Raw genomic sequence first — 18,546 nt, 5'->3', positions numbered from 1 at the left:
CTAAACCATGGCACCAAGCACCCCCATCCAGTCTCTTCCTAAACACCTCCAGTGATGGTGACTCCACCACCTCCCTAGGCAGCCCATTCCAATGTCCAAGAGTTACAGAAGATGATTAAAACTCAAGAACTTTAAAAAGTTGTTCTTTTTTTTTCCTTAGCAAGACTGCATCTATTTACAAGTTTTAACTGCGTAAAGTAGATGACTCATTGCTGGCCTTCTTCAAAACAGCACTCACTTGAAAGAAAACATTTTTTCATGAGATTCTTACAGTCTGGAAACATCTTAGTTTCAGAAATAAATTTGTGGGATTTTTTTTCACTTATAAACTATTTTCAGTCATTCCCAATCCTTTACTGCACCAGAGAATAGCATTTAAAATGGACATTAGAAACAAAATGTTGTTTGGGATTTTTTTTTTGCTGAAACATTTGGGGAATCAAAGTGCCTAACCATAGGTGCATAGTGCCCCATTGTCACTTACTGGTCTCCAAGATAAAAGCAAAGAGTACAAAATCCTTCTCAGTCTGAGATACATCACTGCCAGAGAATGATTCTGTGCTGGAGTATGAAGTTAAAATGCTTTTTAATTTTGGATGCAAAGTGTCCTTTCCCCTGAATATTTCAGGAGAAACAGGTTTTCAGTACAGACCTTCTAAAAAGCTCTGAAAGGGTAATTACACAGTGGAGTGCTAAATCTGGCCACATTTAAGAGTAAACTCAATGCAATCTTCATTGTGAAGCTTTCAGTTCCCTCTATTACATGAAGGCAATCCATTAAGAGGTACACTTACCTGGATGAACACAGTGAAATATATAACTACAAGAGTAGCAGTAATGAACAGTTTTCTTCTTGGGAAGAGATTCACTGGAAGTAAGAATGCAAGAGAGAAGCTGCTGGCTCCTCTAAGGCCACTGTAAGAAATAATGAGTTGGTCTTTGAAAGTGAAGGGGTATGTTCGGAACTTGTTACTGATGTAGAAGAGGGCAAATACACCTAGAAAGGGAAAAGACACCTCTATTATTAATCAAGGAGGAAAAACAACTTCTTGACTCAGGTAGCTGTTGTCAGACCTTTCATTACAATTTTGAATTCTTGTACCTTCTCTTTAACCAACAACTGGCTGTGTTTTGTTTTAAACAATCTCCTAATTGCTTCAGGGTTTAAATTCACTTAACGCAGTTCAGAAATGAGATTTTCTCTAAAGTGTTCTAGAGACAAGACCTACTGCTGGATAAGAGTTTTCCCTGTGCCTTCCCTTGCAGTGTTTCCTGTTTTCTGCACAGTATCTGATCAAAGTGTTTGAACACTTATTGCCAACAAGTCCTGAGGACAATTTCACTGAAAGGCGAAGAGTAATAGCATTTAGATTTTTAATCTTCTGTCTTACTGTCTCTAATTCTCTGTTTATTTCTCAAATTTAATTTTCTTTTTAATAAAAGCTAAAATTAACCAGACAGCCTGTGGCTGTGTAACGACTGCATCTTTTCTTCACAGAGTACATTGAGCAATTTGCTTGATTCACTCATAATCTATATTCCATGAGAAATATGTATCCTATATTTTGCAAGGAAACTGCTACATTCCTGAATTAAAAGCTGACAAATGTTGATAATTATTTGTTATTATACACAGCTGCCACTGATAAAGTCAGTGGATTATTATAGGTAAAGCCAGTAGCAGTTTGTTTTTGTATAGATTACTGTATACTGGTTTACGTAAAATCTATTCTGATTACTTGTAACTATGCTAGACATGAGTTACTCAGGCTGAAACTGTGTATGTGAGGTATCACCCTCAGGCCAACTCTCTTTAGTTAAGCTCCAGAGAAAATGATGTAATCATTTTCACAAGCAAATTTTATGGAAAATATTTCAACCTTTCTTTGGAAAGCTCTAGCACTCCCCTTGGTGTTTGAGAGAAGGATGGACATGTGGCAAGCAATGTATCTCTCTTGTATCAGGAGAGCACTTTTCCTGTCTTATTTGAAAGGATATTCCAATATAGACTCTGAAAGTAAGCTTTTAAAGAAAATTAAAGCCCTATCCACAAGAATCAGATCACCTCTATTTGTTGAGTACTTGTGCCATCCCTATATAACAGAGCTGTTCAGATGCATGTGCTTGAACTTTCGCAAGTTTCCCTTTCCTCTTTTCCCTCGAGTTAAATGCCTTCTTCCAAGGCTCCCAGGCTTAAAAGTCAAAAGTCTTAAAGTTTGCACCGTCTTTGATTTTCAAACCTTCATCCTGCTCTGGTATTCACTCGACTGAGGGATAAGGCACATGAGAGGTTCAAGAAATAACCCCTTAATCTCAGATGTTTGATGGTTCCAAATGTTAGACTCAAATTACTGTAGGCTGGAGAGGATCTTTGGAGGCCATCTAGTCCAAATCCCTACTTGAAGTAGAACTAATCAGGTTGAGTCAGTTGAAGCTCCAGTCAAGTCTTGAATACCTTTAAGAGTGGAGAGCTAGGACACTTACAATAATTGGATCTCTCTCACATTGAGAAATGGGTTCCTACTGTCTAATCAGAATTTTGATGTACTAGCTTGCATCTATTGCACACTGGGGGCAGCACACCTGTCCATCAGTGCTAAAGAGAGGGGAAGAAATACTTCACTGGATCTGCTGTCTACATGCTTGCTAATGCAGCCCAGGACACAGCCGGCTCACTTTATGTCAAGAACATAATTTTGGCATGTATTCAATGTGTTGTCTTCCAGGACAGGTCCTTTTCTACAGAGCTGCTTACTAGATTCCAAGCCTATATTGATGATGGATTTATTCCAACCCACATGTAAGTCCTTGCTCGTGCTAGTTTTGAACTTAATAAGCTTTTTGTTAGTCTGTTTCTCCAGCCTGTCCAGGTCCCTTTGAATGGAAGCCATACAGAATATTGAATACACCCTGCAGTTTGATGTCAGCCACAAACTTACTCAGTGTGCACTCCATTCCATCCTCTAGGTCATTAACCATACATTAAAACAATATTGGCTCCTGTACTTAGCCCTGAGGAATGACATTAGCCACCAGCTATGGTATTTTGAACCTAGGAGTCCAAGTCAATTCCCTTCCCACATTATCAACCACTTCAGCTGGCCATACTCAGTTCTTTGAAGTTCAGGGCTGTAATTCTGCTGTTTATCAGCTTGCTCACCCCTTTCATGATATTTGTGGTCACTGCAATTAAAGTTGCCTTCAATTTTCACATCTTCAGCCATTTATTTCTTCTTTTTTTAAGTGGAAGAGAAGACAAAGCATATTCTTATGTTGATTTATTCACATCTCCAGCATCTAGCACCTTCCTTTTCCTCTCAATCCCTTGTTGTTGTTCCGTTCCTGAAGGGTCTTTTTCCTCCGCAAAACCAGCAGATGCAGGGCCAATACCCTGAGATTAACCTGGGATTTGTATATAATGGGAATATAGACCAGTGCTAAAGGCTGGAAAAGTTGGTGACAGCTGCCCAATGTAGATTTCTGCCCTGTAAGATGTTCCAAAGAAGCCTTGCTTGATTATAAACGAAGCATGGGGGAACTAACCTACTAAATTGGTTAGCCAAGGCAAATGCCTAAATTTCAGTGGTCAGAATATCTCATACAAAGCCATCTCGTGGAGTATTTGGATTTCTCATTTTCCTTAAAAAAGTAAATTACTCTGAAAAATCATACCTTTTTTTTTTAAGGAATATTATTAAGATGGCAAATTCAGGCACTCAGAAGTTTAAAACTGTCAAAAATAAGGTTTCCTGTATAATGTATTTTTCACTCTCTCATGTGTACTACTTCCAAAGACTCTTTCATTACAAAAGCATCATTCACTCATATTTTTAACTAAATTTAAGTGACAACAGCATCTGATCAGTGTTCCATCAGCCTTCTCAGTGCTTTCTTTTTCAGTGTTACTGTCAACCCATCTTGGACATCAGGAGAAGGTGAGAAACTCTATTTCATAGCTAGTGTGACATCCTTTATAAACTGCCTTGCCCATGTGGGAGGAATCCCCGTCTCACAAGTTAAGGAGTAAAGAGACCTTTGCAGGAATGAGGAGAAACAGTGTGTAGTATATGAATAATTCCAAACATACTGTCTTTTCTAGCAGTTTAAAACTTCACATTGGACTTGTGAGGAGCAGTAGCATAGCATGGTTGGACGAGGTGTGGTATAAAGAAGGGACCAGACCCTGTTCAATTATCTATCAGTGCTAATTTTCACCTTTCTTCTTTTTTCAATGCCTCTGGCACTCTCAGCCCAGGCTCTGGAGTGTTATATCACCAGAACTGTGGTGATGTACATTGTCTAATTAGTAAGTTAATTACAGTATCCAATTAAGTCATTATGAAGCCCACTTACCCAAGGGCATATAGTTAACTAAGATATAAGCATTTGTGTAGGCATAATCATGGTAATATTTTAATTTTGTTTACAACACTCCATTCTCACATAACATAAAGTATGTACACATGAAGTGTGTGCCCCCCATGGCAGGGGGGTTGGAACTAGATGATCCTTGTGGTGCCTTCCAACCCTGACTGATTCTATGACTCTATCGTACTTGCAGACTAGTGTTCAGATTTGTTGGGGGATTTTTCCCTATTTTTCTACCTGTGTGGATTTGTGAAATTAACTTGTCAGTAACATAAGACTAGTAAATTCGTTATCAAACCGGTTATGCCGGTCTGCACAAAACCTTCTAACATACCTTTGAACCAGAGAGTTACTTTCGGAGGTGCAGAGAAGGCTGTTTACAAAGGTTGACTTACTCAGTGTCCTCCAAATTAGGCAGAAGAGCAGAGTGAAGAAAACGAAGGCCCAGCTCCACTCGTGGTTTTTCCCCACTGTAGACACTCCCATGAAAACAAAAATCAGGGTCTCGCTGATGCTGCTCAGCATCTTCATGAAATATTTTATGGTGGTGTAGGAATTCTGGGAAACATTCTCTTCCACGTATTTTTTCATCGTCACTGCACACGCTGTCATCCTGTATCAGGCAAAACATCAGAGATCAGCCACAATCTCATTTTGTTTTCATTTCAGAACAACCTGAGCCTTCATTACCCACACTCTCCATCACCAGCCTCTGACCTTCCTAATATCAGAGGCACTTCATTTCTTCATTAATGTTAGCCATTTCATAAGATAGAAGAACATCTTCATTCGGCTTTACAATTCCATTCTAGGAAATAGGAAGCAAACCAGACAGCCTTCATGATGAGGAATCAAGGATATCACATTCCAGTTCAAAGTCCATTTTACCCTGAATGCCTAAGACACAACCACCAAGCACCAAATGTTTGAGTCTCAAACAAAGAGCAAGTTTGTTTTGTACCAGCCTGTGGATGAATTGTCTAGACAGACATAATCTGCTTCTGAGACATTTACCTCTTTGAGGTGGTAGTTGAAGAACATGGTGGTATTCCTGCCCTGGGGTCAAAGCTCTTGGTGGTTCCCTGCCAACTGGCTGGCCAGGGTATGCTTCTGTGATTGTTTACCCACAGCAGCTCATTGCTGGACAGCAAGGGGAAATTCAGTTATCCTACAGAGGTGTCCTTCCTCACTTTTATTTACCCAGAATGTGGGGAGTGTCCCTAAGGAAGCAAAGGGACATTTTCCACCTCTTCAGTGTTAATGAAGACTACAGCCTGCTTCAGAGGCATCATCAGCAACCGAGCACAGATACTGGCAACAGTCATGTAGAACAGCAGTCTTTGAGTAGCCCTACTGAAAGGGTTTTCCTCTTCCCCCCTAACTTTCCATAGCCATAGGTAATAGATAAAATGCTATGCTAGTAACATATTCCATTGCTTATCTAGTTTCTACTGATTTTATTGTAGTCTCTGAGGGTTTTTTATGATGATATTTTTCCAAACTTGTGAATTCAGAGATGCTGGCTGTTTATTAAATAGCCCTTCATCTAGTTTCTGCTCATTTAACTTCCACTGAAGAAATCTCAAGGGTATCCTGGTGGAGCTGTGACATTTAGCAGGTCCAAGGACGCTCTGAGACAAGGTCATAATGCATTAATGTTTAATACTGTAGATGTTCAGAGACACAAGCACAACAGACTTTCATGGTCCAAGTGAAAAATGAATGAATTCCTCAATAATTCAGAAAGGTGACAATAAGTTCCCACCCCTAAAACAAAACAAGCAATAATTTCATAATGAAGCAGTAAGAATAATAAATCCCAATTATATTAGCATTGGGGTTTTTTTACTAATAATTTCAGGACTCTAATGAAAATAAGAAGCAAATACATAAAGAGCTGTGTAGTCTAGTGTGATGCACAGGCAGGGAAGTAGTATTTCAGGCAGGGCAGGTAGGAAGGATTCCATAAGGTATTAGTGCCTGCTACATAATAAGTCAACTTAAAGTCACCAGTCAGCTCAATCAGAGCAAATGTGTTAGATATGTAAAACAGGACTGGACTTTTCTGCTTTGTCTGCTTGTTCAGAAAAAACAAATCTCTTGTCTAACTACTTGTTTAATATGGTTAAACATTCAAATACTGCTTCTCAAGGCCATCATGCAAAGGTTAGTTTTATAAAGCAAGTTCTTCTCAGAAGCCAACAAATAAGGATTGTTGTTTAGCCTGGAGAAGAGAAGACGCCAGGGAGACCTTTTCACAGGCTTTCAATAGTTAAAGAGTATATTGAGTATATTTAGACGAGATATAAGGAAGACATTTTTTACAGTGAGGGTGTTGAAACACTGGCACAGGCTGCCCAGAGAAGAGTAGATTCTCCATCCCTGGAAACATTCAATGGCAGGTTGGATATGGCTCTAAGCAACCTGATTCAGTTAAAGATGTCCCTGCTCACTGCAGGGGTTGAAATAGATGACCTTCAAAGGTCCCTTCCACCCAAGCTATTCTATAATTCTATGAAATTAGGATTTGACAAGTGGACGTCAGTAAATGCACAAGTTTGGACGTCAACAACTACACACTTGTATTTGTGAGGTTTAAACCAGCTTGTCCTCAATAAAAGGAGCTTCTTTATGGAGCACCAGAGCCCACAAGACATGTCATGAAATCTCGGAGCCAATACAAGTCATGCAAGGCTGCTGTTACCCACCAGCTGGACACTGAAAATGTAGCAGGCATCAGCACTAGCTGAAACATTTACCACCATCAGGTTCCCATTTCTTTACTCTCCTGAGAGGTTGTTTGGTGTAGTATCTTTGAAATTCACCTCCCAGCAGTTTTCTCATAAAGTCTCTTGCTTTTAACTTTATTAATTCCTTTATCTTCTGACTCCTTTCCCACTGCAATCTTATCAGCCAAAAAAAAATATCACTCTTTCCACAGTTACTCCAGTTGAGAAATCTGCTAGCTTTCTCTCTGCAGCAGGCACCCATGCCATCACAGCACCTTAAGGAAGAAGTCCCTAGCATTACAGCAGCATCAAGCAATCCTGGTCAAATCAAAACGTGATTGCAAATATCCCTGTACATGAGTGTATGTATGTATAGGTGCCTGATCATAGAATCATAGAACTGTTAGGGTTGGAAGGGACCGCAAGGATCATCTAGTTCCAACCCCCCTGCCATGGGCAGGGACACATCACACTAGATCAGGTTGCCCAGAGCCACATCCAGCCTGGCTTTCAAAACCTTCAGGGATAGGGCCTCCACCACCTCCCTGGGCAACCTGTTCCAGTGCCTCACCACCCTCATGGTGAAGAACTTCTTCCTAACATCCAATCTGAATCTACCCATTCCAATTTTTTTTTCCATTCCCCCTAGTCCTATAATTACCTGATACCTGAAAAAGTCCCTCGCCAGCTTTCTTATAGGCCCCCTTCAGATACTGAAAGGCCATAATTAGGTCTCCTCAGAGCCTGATGTTCTTTGTTGCCTGGTTTTGCCCAGTTTCAGTTCCAGTGTTCAAAGACAGTGTAATTCTAGTAAATGGTGTTAGAGCTTACAGCTGCAAACAAAAGCAGGAACTCAGATGTTATTTATTAGGTTTTCTGTATTCATTACTTTTCATCTCTCCTGTAATCTGATAGTGATGCTGCTTAAAAAAAATACAGATACAGTAATCTATTATCAAATCATTCTCTTATTCTACTGATCTTATCCCAAGTGGTAGCCTGATCATTTTACCCATAGCTTGCAGCATTTTTTCCAGCAGGCAAAAATATCTTTAAAAAAATCATAGGAGATATGCACTCCTCATTAGTATATCTATGCCTATGGTGGCTGTGGGTTTGCTTTTCTAGTTACCACTGTATTTTGCAGAACCCTTAGAAGCCTTCTACTGCAGATATGTAGGAGAAAAACTGAAAATGCTTGTATTGTACAAATGTTGAGCAAACCAATGTCACTTCCTTCAAGAGGGCATCCAAAGAGCCATAAGGGATACTCACGCCAAAATGCCTGAGATGTAAAGGGTTTCAGCAGATAAGTACGACAGGTAGCTGAACATGAAGACTAGCAGGGGTTCAATAGCAGAAACATTGCGGGTGAATCGAGTCATGAACGCTGAAACAAATCCAAAGACGATGCCAAACAGCATGCCACCCAGCCCCACCACAAAGAAGCGAGCAAAGCCAGCGAAGATATCAATGGATTCAATTTCTTCATACTTGTGCATCTGGATGAAGGCGATGAAGATGTTATATAAAACCTGTGTGTGAAAACAAGGAAACGGCAGTCAAACACCTTTCCAAACCTTACTCATTTCACAGAGGAGTGTGTGTGTGTGGGGATAAAAGCCTGGAATTGTTTTAAACAGCTCAGCAATGCAATAGCTCAAATCTCTATTGGTTCCTAACAAGTCCCAGAAAAAAAGGGTCATAAAATAGTAAAAAACAAGAAGAGTAGATAGTTACATAATAAGCATAAAATTCTGGGGTATCAAATGCAGTTGAAGTGGCAAATACATTAATGATGTGTTGTTTTCTGAAGGTTAACTTAATTATTAACAGATGTTGAAAGCCCAGCTTAGAGGGAAGGGAAGGGAAGGGAAGGGAAGGGAAGGGAAGGGAAGGGAAGGGAAGGGAAGGGAAGGGAAAGGAAGGGAAGGGAAGGGAAGGGAAGGGAAGGGAAGGGAAGGGAAGGGAAGGGAAGGGAAGGGAAGGGAAGGGAAGGGAAGGGAAGGGAAGGGAAGGGAAGGGAAGGGAAGGGAAGGGAAGGGAAGGGAAGGGAAGGGAAGGGAAGGGAAGGGAAGGGAAGGGAAGGGAAGGGAAGGGAAGGGAAGGGAAGGGAAGGGAAGGGAAGGGAAGGGAAGGGAAGGGAAGGGAAGGGAAGGGAAGGGAAGGGAGGTTCAGACTGGATGTTAGGAAGAAATTCTACACAGAGAGAGTGATTGCCCATTGGAATGTGCTGCCGGGGGAGGTGGTGGAGTCACCATCATTACAGGTGTTTAAGGGGAGACTTGATAGGGTGCTTGGTTGCGTGGTTTAGTTATTAGGTGATGTTGGATGATGGGTTGGATGCGATGATCTTGAAGGTCTCTTCCAACCTGGTCTATTCTATTCTATTCTATTCTATTCTATTCTATTCTATTCTATTCTATTCTATTCTATTCTATTCTATTCTATTCTAAAAAGATCTTAGAGGTTGTTGATGGTCAGTTAATATTAATTGGTGCCAGATCTGTTTACAGGGAATATATAACACATGAGAGTCACCTTTCAGTTTTTAAGGGAATTTGGGGAACACCTAAAGACTCTCCAAAGCTGTTGCACTAAAGCAGTAGTTCAAAACCACAAAATCATTTGCCTTACCTGGTTTTCTTTGGTCTTCTTCATATAGTTAATTCCAAAAGACTATTAAGAAGATTAAAGCAGATATTTGCAGGTAGAAGAGTCAAGCTCATTAGGATAATAATTACTCCCCAGCTACTATCTAATCTTAAATTGCTGCTGGGAGCATATGACCTTGAGCTGTCATGTAGCCTGTTCTCCAGGAGACTCATTGATAGTGTTTCCGAGGAATGGACAGAGCACAAAAAAATGTTTCAGGTGAGAAAATACCCAGAGCTGCTTTTTCCAGATGACTGTGTATGAAATTAGGCTTTTCAGTGGCAGATAAAGAAAAGAGGATTAATATTTCCACCTTGCTGTACCTGCCATGGAGCTTTTCATTGCAAAGCCTGTTTTATCTCTACTCCTATTTTCTTGCAGACTTCAACCTCTTAGACTTTTGATTCTTTGTAAACGGTACCACGGCATGAATGTTTGTTGACTTGTGAATAAAACAAATTATCCTCAGCAAATGACTTAGTAAGGTTTTATCTCTTTTTCTAGGTCCTACAGTGTCCATATGAACTGGCATTAAAATGTAAGTGATGGAAATATGACATAATTTCCTTTGTTTTGTAACATGCTTTGTGGGAGTAAATTGTTCTATGCAACATCCTGCACTGCATCATACAAGTAAGTCTCCATGCAACAGCTGCTTGGCTAAGTTATGTTGCAGTGTTTATGTCAGTAAATGGAGTACTGATTCATTATATGGCAGGAAAATCTGAATCAACTTAGAATGTCTTTGTTCACTCAAAAAGAAGTAATGGGTTGATACTTGGCCTCATTTCACAACTCTGAAAATGTCATGTTTTGGTTTTTTTTGAAGGGACATTACTATATAGTGGTGTACCACTGAGTGGCTTTTAAAGCCAGGGAGAGGAAGAGAGAGCATAATGTTCTTGCCCACAGGGGACCTCCCCAGGGACTGGTCCCTGCTCCAGCTGTCTGTAGGATACAAGCATTGCACATACCATCCACATCAAAAACATTAGAAACAGGTTTTCAAGTTACTGCCTTAACCACCAACACGGGCAGCCTTGATTAATCTTCCTTTCCACCCCGATAACTCTTTCTGGCCACATGCATTTAATTGCATTCTAAACACAGTGGGTCAAATTCAACAACAGGACAGAAAGTGTCTCCACTTTCAAAGAGTTAATTTCAAATCCCCTCAGATGAAGAAATTAGTTTTACTTGGCTCTCCATCATGCAGTAGTTTTCTTTAACCGCATACAAGGAAGAGAGGACACCATTAGAGAAAACAGTCATTGCCACTTCATTTGGAGTACAGCATGACGTATAAATATTCTCAGTGTTTCTAAAATCAAATCTCAGAGTTGAAGTAGTCAAGGAAAATATTCTGTTTCTTGACACACACAGGTGCTCAGGCCCCATTGAGACAGAAATGATCAGTCTATATGCAGAAGCAGAGCTTCAGATGCCTGAAACACTTTTTAGCAGGTGCAGGTTTGAATGAAATCTGTACTGAATCTACCACCATCACTGTTCTGAACAGGGCTTTGAAACTCCACTAATGTATGATGCATGCTAGAACTCCTAAGGACTGAGGAGTATGAGAAAGGGTACAAGTGGATACAAAGGGTGAATTATCCACATTTGTTTTAGTCCCTTAAGTCAAAGGCATAACTCCTAAATCATTCTAATAACACAGTCTGTTCTTTTATTTGTTTGGTTGGTTTTTTGTTTGTTTTTATACCAGGATATTTGACTAGGAGAGGGAGCTATTGTTGCTTCAAATGTAATACACAAGTTCAGCAAAATTCATATCAGTTTTTCATGATGGGAAAAAAATTATTCAAGCTGATAAGCAGACTGGAAAGAACCAGGGGATATTTGTATTTAAAATAATATCTTGGTGATATTATCTTTTCAAACACATAGAGTTAACTCAAACGAAACTGTTAAGAGAGAAGCAAGAAGGAAATGGTAAGATCAAACACCTGAGGTAAACAGTTTTAAAGCTTTTTTAAAAGCAAGGTGGGTATCCTATTGGGCTCTCTCTAGGTGACAAATACTTCAGTCTTTTGAAACAGGAAGCTAGGGAGACATTTTGAAAATGTCAGTGTCTTGAAAATGGATGAGAATGGTGCAGGAGCTGACAAAATGCTGCAACATAGCTGCTATGGGAAGACCCTCAAAGATGAGGGTGCATAGGACAAAGGGAACTAACAGCAGTGTGGCAAATGTTCCCCATGTACAGCCCTTGCAGCGTTTCTGCTAACACACCTAGTGGTGCTGAGGAGCACCTAAATACCAGTGCTGTTAAATGCAGTAACAGGATCCTGACTGAAAGCTTGTATACACATCATGAGTTGGACCAACATCATAAATCAAAGCTGGGAACAAAGGGAAGGCAAAGTACAGAGCCAGGCAAAAAAGGGTGAAATGAACTCTTCAGACTTCAGAAACAAGCTCCTTCACTTGAAGGAATCAGAAAGACAAGTGGAAGTGATAAATGCATTAGGGATTTTTTCATTACACCTATAACACATAAGCAATTTGCATGTAAAGTTAGGTAACATTTGTCCCTTAGTTCTACATCAGCTCTGCATCTCGGATTCAACAAGAGGAAGAATTTATGATCAATAGGCTGTGGCTGCAAGAAATTACTTCATTCCTTTTTTTTGTTTCCATTAATCATGACCTGCACTTCTCCCATGAGGCCTTTCAGCCATGAACTGTGTACAGATTTCACGAGTCTGTGTTACGCAGTACCTAACGTACAGTAGCATCTGAATAGTTTTTATGTGGTTTAGATTCTTGTGATTTAAATTCTGTAGAGATCTTATCTAGGGAAACTCCTTAACCTGCAGTTAACTTGCAGCACATGAGTAGTCCTGTTGGTTTCTGAGCATTTAATTGCCTGCTTGAAATTTTGCCCTGAAAAAACATGCATTCTCCAAGTGCATTTTTCTGTTGTGGTTTACAGTTAGAATCTCAAGTTGCTTCAAGTTCTAGTAGAACTAATGAGAAAAGGGGGCAAATACTAGCAAAAGGAGCTCTGTAAAAACATTTTCCTACTGAAAACAAAACCAACAAAAGACATGCAAGCAGAACAAAAACCAAACAAAAAACCCAGACAAAAAAAAATTCAAAAAAACCTACGCCAGCAACAAAAACCAAACACCACCAACACCAAACAATAATAATTGAAAAACCAAACACAACAACAACCAAACTACAGCCCAAACAAAACCAAAACCAAACAACCAAAAAACCAAGCAAAATCTCTCTTATACCAGAAGCATTGTTTCTGGGCACTTGAGGTAAGACAGCCAAACTGAACCTTTGTCAGATGTTTTTACTGACAGAAAGAGTTATGCAAAGTTATTAGTGGCGTTTAGATTAGAATTCCTGTTTAAGGTCTCTGGGGAACTTCCTAGAACAGGGCTGGAGGAATCAGTGTGGCCTCCAGCTCCAGAGGTTGTTGGTTGGTGGCTTTTTTTTCCACACCCCACCCCTACAGAGGGCACATGACAAAGCAGACCCTGCTGTATTGTTAGCTGTTTTGCCCTCAGTCTTTCAGCAGTACTATTTCCTATTTATTCACTTGCACAATATTAAAAACATTCCAAGATCTTACATGGATCCTACCAGAAAAATCAGCTGTAGCATATCCATTCATTTCAGTGAGTGCAAGAGCAAGATGTCATGTCCAATGTCTGTGTGTATGCTTCCCTCTTTCAGCAGCCCTAAAACAATATGTTTCTGAAAGAGTTAGTACAAGATGTAACCTTTTCATGCATTAGAATTACTTGTGTATAATGTACTGGAGTAATCATGAAAAAAAATGATGTATCTGGGATCTCCTTAAAGCTGTTCTTGTCCTGTTCTTATCCTACAAGGCACAAGAATCTGAAGAGGGGAAGACAAGAAACTCACCACAGTTATGCCGTCATTTAGCAATGACTCTCCAAAAATCATCATGTAAAGCTGCTCATTAACAGAGGCTTCTTCAAAAACTACCAGGGCTGCCACAGGATCCACCGCTGAAATCATGCTCCCAAAGAGAAGGTTCTGCAGCAGGTTCAGGTCAGTCAGGCCAAAGGCTTCAATCTGGCAGATTCCGTAGAGGGAGAGACCAATTCCAAATGAATTTAGCAGAGATCCCAGCACAGACCACCACAAGATGGATCCAAAGTTCTCAAAAAATGGGCGAGTTGGCATGAAATAGCCCTCCTCCAGGACAATGGGCGGAAGGAGATACAAGAAATAAATACTCGTATTCATCACTGGCGGAGATTTATGATGAGAAGCAAAGATGATAGCTCCTACTAGTGCTCCAATGGCAATTAAGATGCAGCTTTCAGGCATGAGTCTTGGTAATCGGTGATAGAGATGGAAACCTTAAATAAAAATTATGTTTAAATTAACCTGTTGTCAGATGAATGTTTTTTCTGCCTTTGACTCTTTTGCCTTCAGACGGCAAGGGTTTCCTCCTGGGATCGTGAATGTAAAAACAATCAGAACTGTTCTCTCTGAAATTAAATGTTTCAAAACTTATGTTGCTAAAGCAGGGGAAGAGTTTGGCTGTGAATGTCTTCTCTTCCTGATCCCCAGCTCTCCATTTCTGAGCAAGTGTGACAGAATCACAGAATGTTAAAGGTTGGAAGGGACCTGCAGAGATCATTGGGTCCAACCCCTCTGCCACAGCAGGATCATTTAGTACCACACAGGAATGCATCCAGGTGGATTTGAAAGTCTCCAGAGAAGACTCCACAACCTCTCTGGGCAGCCTGTTCCAGTGCTCCCTCACCCTCACTGTAGAGAAGTTCCTCCTCATGTTGAGGTGAAACCTTCTGTGTTCAAGTTTGTATCCATTGTTCCTTGTCTTATTACTGTGCACCACCAAAATGAGATTGCCCCCCTCCACTTGACACCCACCCCTCAGATATTTATAGACACCGATCAGACTCCCTCTCAATCTTCTCTTCTCAAGACTAAACAGCCCCAGGGATCTCAGTCTCTTTTCACAGGGGAGATGCTCAAGTGCCCTAATCATCCTCATGGCTCTCCATTGGACTCTCTCCATCAGATCCCTGTCTCTCTTGAACTGGGGAGCCCAAAACTGGACACAGTATTCCAGGCATGGTCTCATCTGGGCAGAGTAGAGGGGGAGAAGAACCTCCTGGACACACTTTTCTTGATGCACCCCAGGATACCATTGGCCCTCTTGGCCGCAAGAGCACTTTACTGTCTCGTGGAGAACATGCTGTCCACCAGGACTCCAAGGTCTTTCTCCATGGAGCTCCTCTCCCGTAGGGCACCCCCTAACCTGTACTTGTGCATGTTATTATTCCTCCCCAGGTACAGGACTCTGCATTTGCCTTTATTGAACTTCATGAGGTTTACCTTCGCCCAGCTCTCCAACCTGTCCAGATCTCATTGGGTGGCAGCTCAGCCTAACAGGATGTCAGCCACCCCCACTCCCAGTTTTGCAAATGTACTCAATAACTTGGAAAGAAATTCTTCAAGATTCCTAGCTGCCCAACCACTGCTGCCAAACCTCTGAGGCACAGTGTTGTCTATCCATCTCAAAGAGATGGCTGCTGGATTTAGGGCACCCAGAAGCCTGTAGAAGCCCAAGGGAGCAGGGATCATACATAGAATACATAGAATAAACCAGGTTGGAAGAGACCTTCAAGATCATCGCGTCCAACCCATCAACCAATCCAACACCACCTAAACAACTAACCCATGGCACCAAGCACCCCATCAAGTCTTCTCCTGAACACCTCCAATGACGGTGACTCCACCACCTCTCCAGGCAGCCCATTCCAATGGGCAATCACTCTCTCTGTATAGAACTTCATCCTAACATCCAACCTAAACCTCATCTCAGATGCTATGGTCTGCTCAACTCTGTCCACTGCCAGCACTCTCCTGAAGCAGTGCATGGACTCCAGGTGATCCACAAAGAGAGTGAGTATTCATGAACAGCAAAATATCTAAAGCAGCAGAAATCAAGCCACAGTAACAAAAGGCTTTGTACAAGCTGATTAAACTTGCTCTTCTGGGGAGACTGCTGCTCCTACATAAGGTAAATATTTTGTAAAGAACTTTAGGAGTTAGCTCACTGAAATGAAACCAGTGATGACAAAAGAGCTGGAAGAACTACCAACAGTCATCCAATATCTGAAAAAATAATGCATCCTGACAGATTATGTTTTTCCAGCACTAGAATAAAAGCTGTCTAAACTAAGAAATTAAGCAGGACAAAGACTTTTCCAGACAGAAAGGTTCAGCTTGCACTGATACAGTCAAATTCTCTTCCATAGCCCAGCAAGATGTCATCACATCCAAAGTGCCTGTGGGGGCAGAGCACAGCCCAGAGTCCTTTGGGGCACTGTCTGGGAGAAGGCTCGTTGACGCAAGCCAGAGCTCCGAAGGAGCACCACTACACTGACATGGTATGCACAGGGACACATAGGTTCCTGGCAGGGTGCTGGTTATTTTACCAGCATCCATGTAGCCAACTTGTTTGACAGAGAAAGGGTTACACTTATATATATTTTGTGGGTGTGAATCTCCTTCTGCCCACTTTGATGTGCTACTACTAAATTCTTCATAGAAAGAGTGAATGGCCATTGGAATGTGCTGCCCAGGGAGGTGGTGGAGTCACCATCACTGGAGGTATTTAGGAAGAGACTGGATGGGGTGCTTGGTGCCATGGTTTACTTGATTAGATAGTGTTGGATGATAAGTTGGACTTGATGATCTTGAAGGTCTTTTCTACCCCAGTTAATTCTATTCTATTCTATTCTATTCTACTGCAACTGTGTTCATATCTATAAATGTGTTTTCCCATTTGACATGAATACCATTGACACCAATGCTAAGAAAATATCTATGAATGGTTCATCTAGTTGCTATAAAAGGCATTGCATAATCATATTGCAGCTAAGGGGTGCCTCAACTAGGAATGTAAGGAATTGTTCATCATTTAGAAGAATGAGAATGAGACAGATTAAGAAACCTATAAATCTAATGGCTATTTCCATGACTGAAGCTAAGTCAACTGTCATAAATCTGGCAGCTAATGGCATGACTGCATTTATGTGAGCCTTGAATTATCAATGTTCAAAAGTAAAGGAAATTATTTTCATGAAATTTGAAATCATTTCAGTAGACAATTAAAAAAAAACCCAGTATGCTATGATCATAACTCTACTCAATTTTTTCAATGAATAAAATATCATATCCAAGTATTTTTTCAGTTTTACAGAACAAAAGGATTGTTTTTCCTTCCAAGATTTCAACAGTGCTTCCCACCCTGAAATCTTGACATCCATAAATAAGATAATACTTGAGTGAAATGCAGTTTGAAAATGCTTTTTCCTCGAGTAACCAAAATATTCAGACCATCTCTTTCTTCCAAGTAGATTTCAAGTCAGCAGCTTCATAATTTTCATCAAAAACAGTATTTTTGGCCAACATTCAGCTAAGGAACAGGTCTGCTTGGGAGGCTTCACACATTCCTTCTAAATTATCAATTTCTTGCTAAAAACAAGAATGTAGAGTAAATGTGCCTTATGGTGAATTCTGTGGTTTCATGAGTGATGAACAAAAAATTGGTCAATATGCTCACTGCTGGCACACTCTGCTGATGCAATAACAATAAAGCTGATTTGTGAAACTCTTTAGCAGTAAAGACATCTGCATATAGGAGCTGGATTGAGACCACCAGTTATTATTAGAATAAAAATAGAATAGAAGAATAGACTGAACCAGGTTGGAAGAGACCCTCAAGATCATGGTGTCCAACCTATCATCCAACACCACCTAATCAACTAAACCATGCAACCAAGCACCCTATCAAGTCTCTCTTATGAAACTGGCAAATCCCGGTCAGCTGTAATAGTCTTTGAAAATAGTGTAACTATGACATGAAAAATGTTTATCTTCATGCCACCTCTAGAAAATCGTCAGTCCCACCTGCCAGCCTGTTGTATAGAAAGGTTTGAAAATTCCATGGGAGATCGTAAGAGCAAGGCTATCACATGTATGCATCTCTTCACATTATTATCACCTTCTTCATATATTTGATATAGCTGCATTCATTCTAAATGGTCAAAATAATTTAGCCCAGCTATAGACATTCAAGTCACATGGTAAGCCATTTTTACTGCATTAATTGCAGTCCCAACTGCCTGCCTTTATTCAGATGTCATTGTCATGGTAACGAACACACACGCTCTTTTGAGGACAGAAACTGTAAAAGCAATCCCAGCTACAAAAATTCATGGAAGATACATAGTTATGTGGTACATTTTTAACTTCTCACCAAGGCAGCAGGACCCAAGATCCCATTTTCTACTTACCTATTTTTGCAAGAGAAGCAAGGAGGATCCAAAGAGTAACCTCGCAGGGAATTTGCACATAGTCATAGTCCAGTGTGAAAACATGTAGCCTCATATCTTCTGAAGAGACAACAGCCTCATCATCACTCTTGCTTAGGCTGGGCTCATCCACATAAGCAGCAGCAGAACAGCCTACCAGTGACAGCAAACAGTTCAAAAGCTTTGCATGGGCAAGTAGTGCAAAGGCCATGTCTGGATCTGTGACTGACTACAGATAGAATATGCAGAGGGTGCATGAAAGTACGCAACATTCACACCTCTTAATTCAGATTGCTCATCACCGTGGTCGTTTTTTCCTCAGGGTTGCTTCATTCCCCTATTAGAGGTCGTTCTAAAAGCCCCAGTGTGGCTGTCCAGTTACTTTTGTTTCAGGCAAACCTGGAGTTTGTATGAAGGTACCGGTTCTGCAG

At 40.7% G+C, this 18,546-nt stretch overlaps 1 protein-coding gene across 1 annotated transcript in view; it reads right to left on the bottom strand.

The window, feature by feature from the left end:
• SLC9A4 (solute carrier family 9 member A4) overlaps window positions 1-18,335 on the bottom strand; it is a 37,306-nt gene extending 18,971 nt beyond the window's left edge. Inside the window, exons 1-5 of the mRNA XM_054162983.1 lie at window positions 18,098-18,335; window positions 13,659-14,122; window positions 8,373-8,632; window positions 4,764-4,981; window positions 795-997 (exon numbers count right to left, since the gene is read on the bottom strand). Coding sequence (XP_054018958.1) covers window positions 795-997; window positions 4,764-4,981; window positions 8,373-8,632; window positions 13,659-14,122; window positions 18,098-18,326 — 1,374 coding nt within the window. The 5' untranslated portion in view covers window positions 18,327-18,335. The remainder of the gene's footprint in view (window positions 1-794; window positions 998-4,763; window positions 4,982-8,372; window positions 8,633-13,658; window positions 14,123-18,097) is intronic.
• Window positions 18,336-18,546: the final 211 nt, after the last annotated feature.

This window comes from Dryobates pubescens, chromosome 7, assembly GCF_014839835.1.
Source record: "Dryobates pubescens isolate bDryPub1 chromosome 7, bDryPub1.pri, whole genome shotgun sequence".
In the NCBI taxonomy this organism is placed as follows: domain Eukaryota; kingdom Metazoa; phylum Chordata; class Aves; order Piciformes; family Picidae; genus Dryobates; species Dryobates pubescens.
Note: the sequence above shows the minus strand (reverse complement) of the source record. Positions and strands in the feature narration are given on the sequence as shown.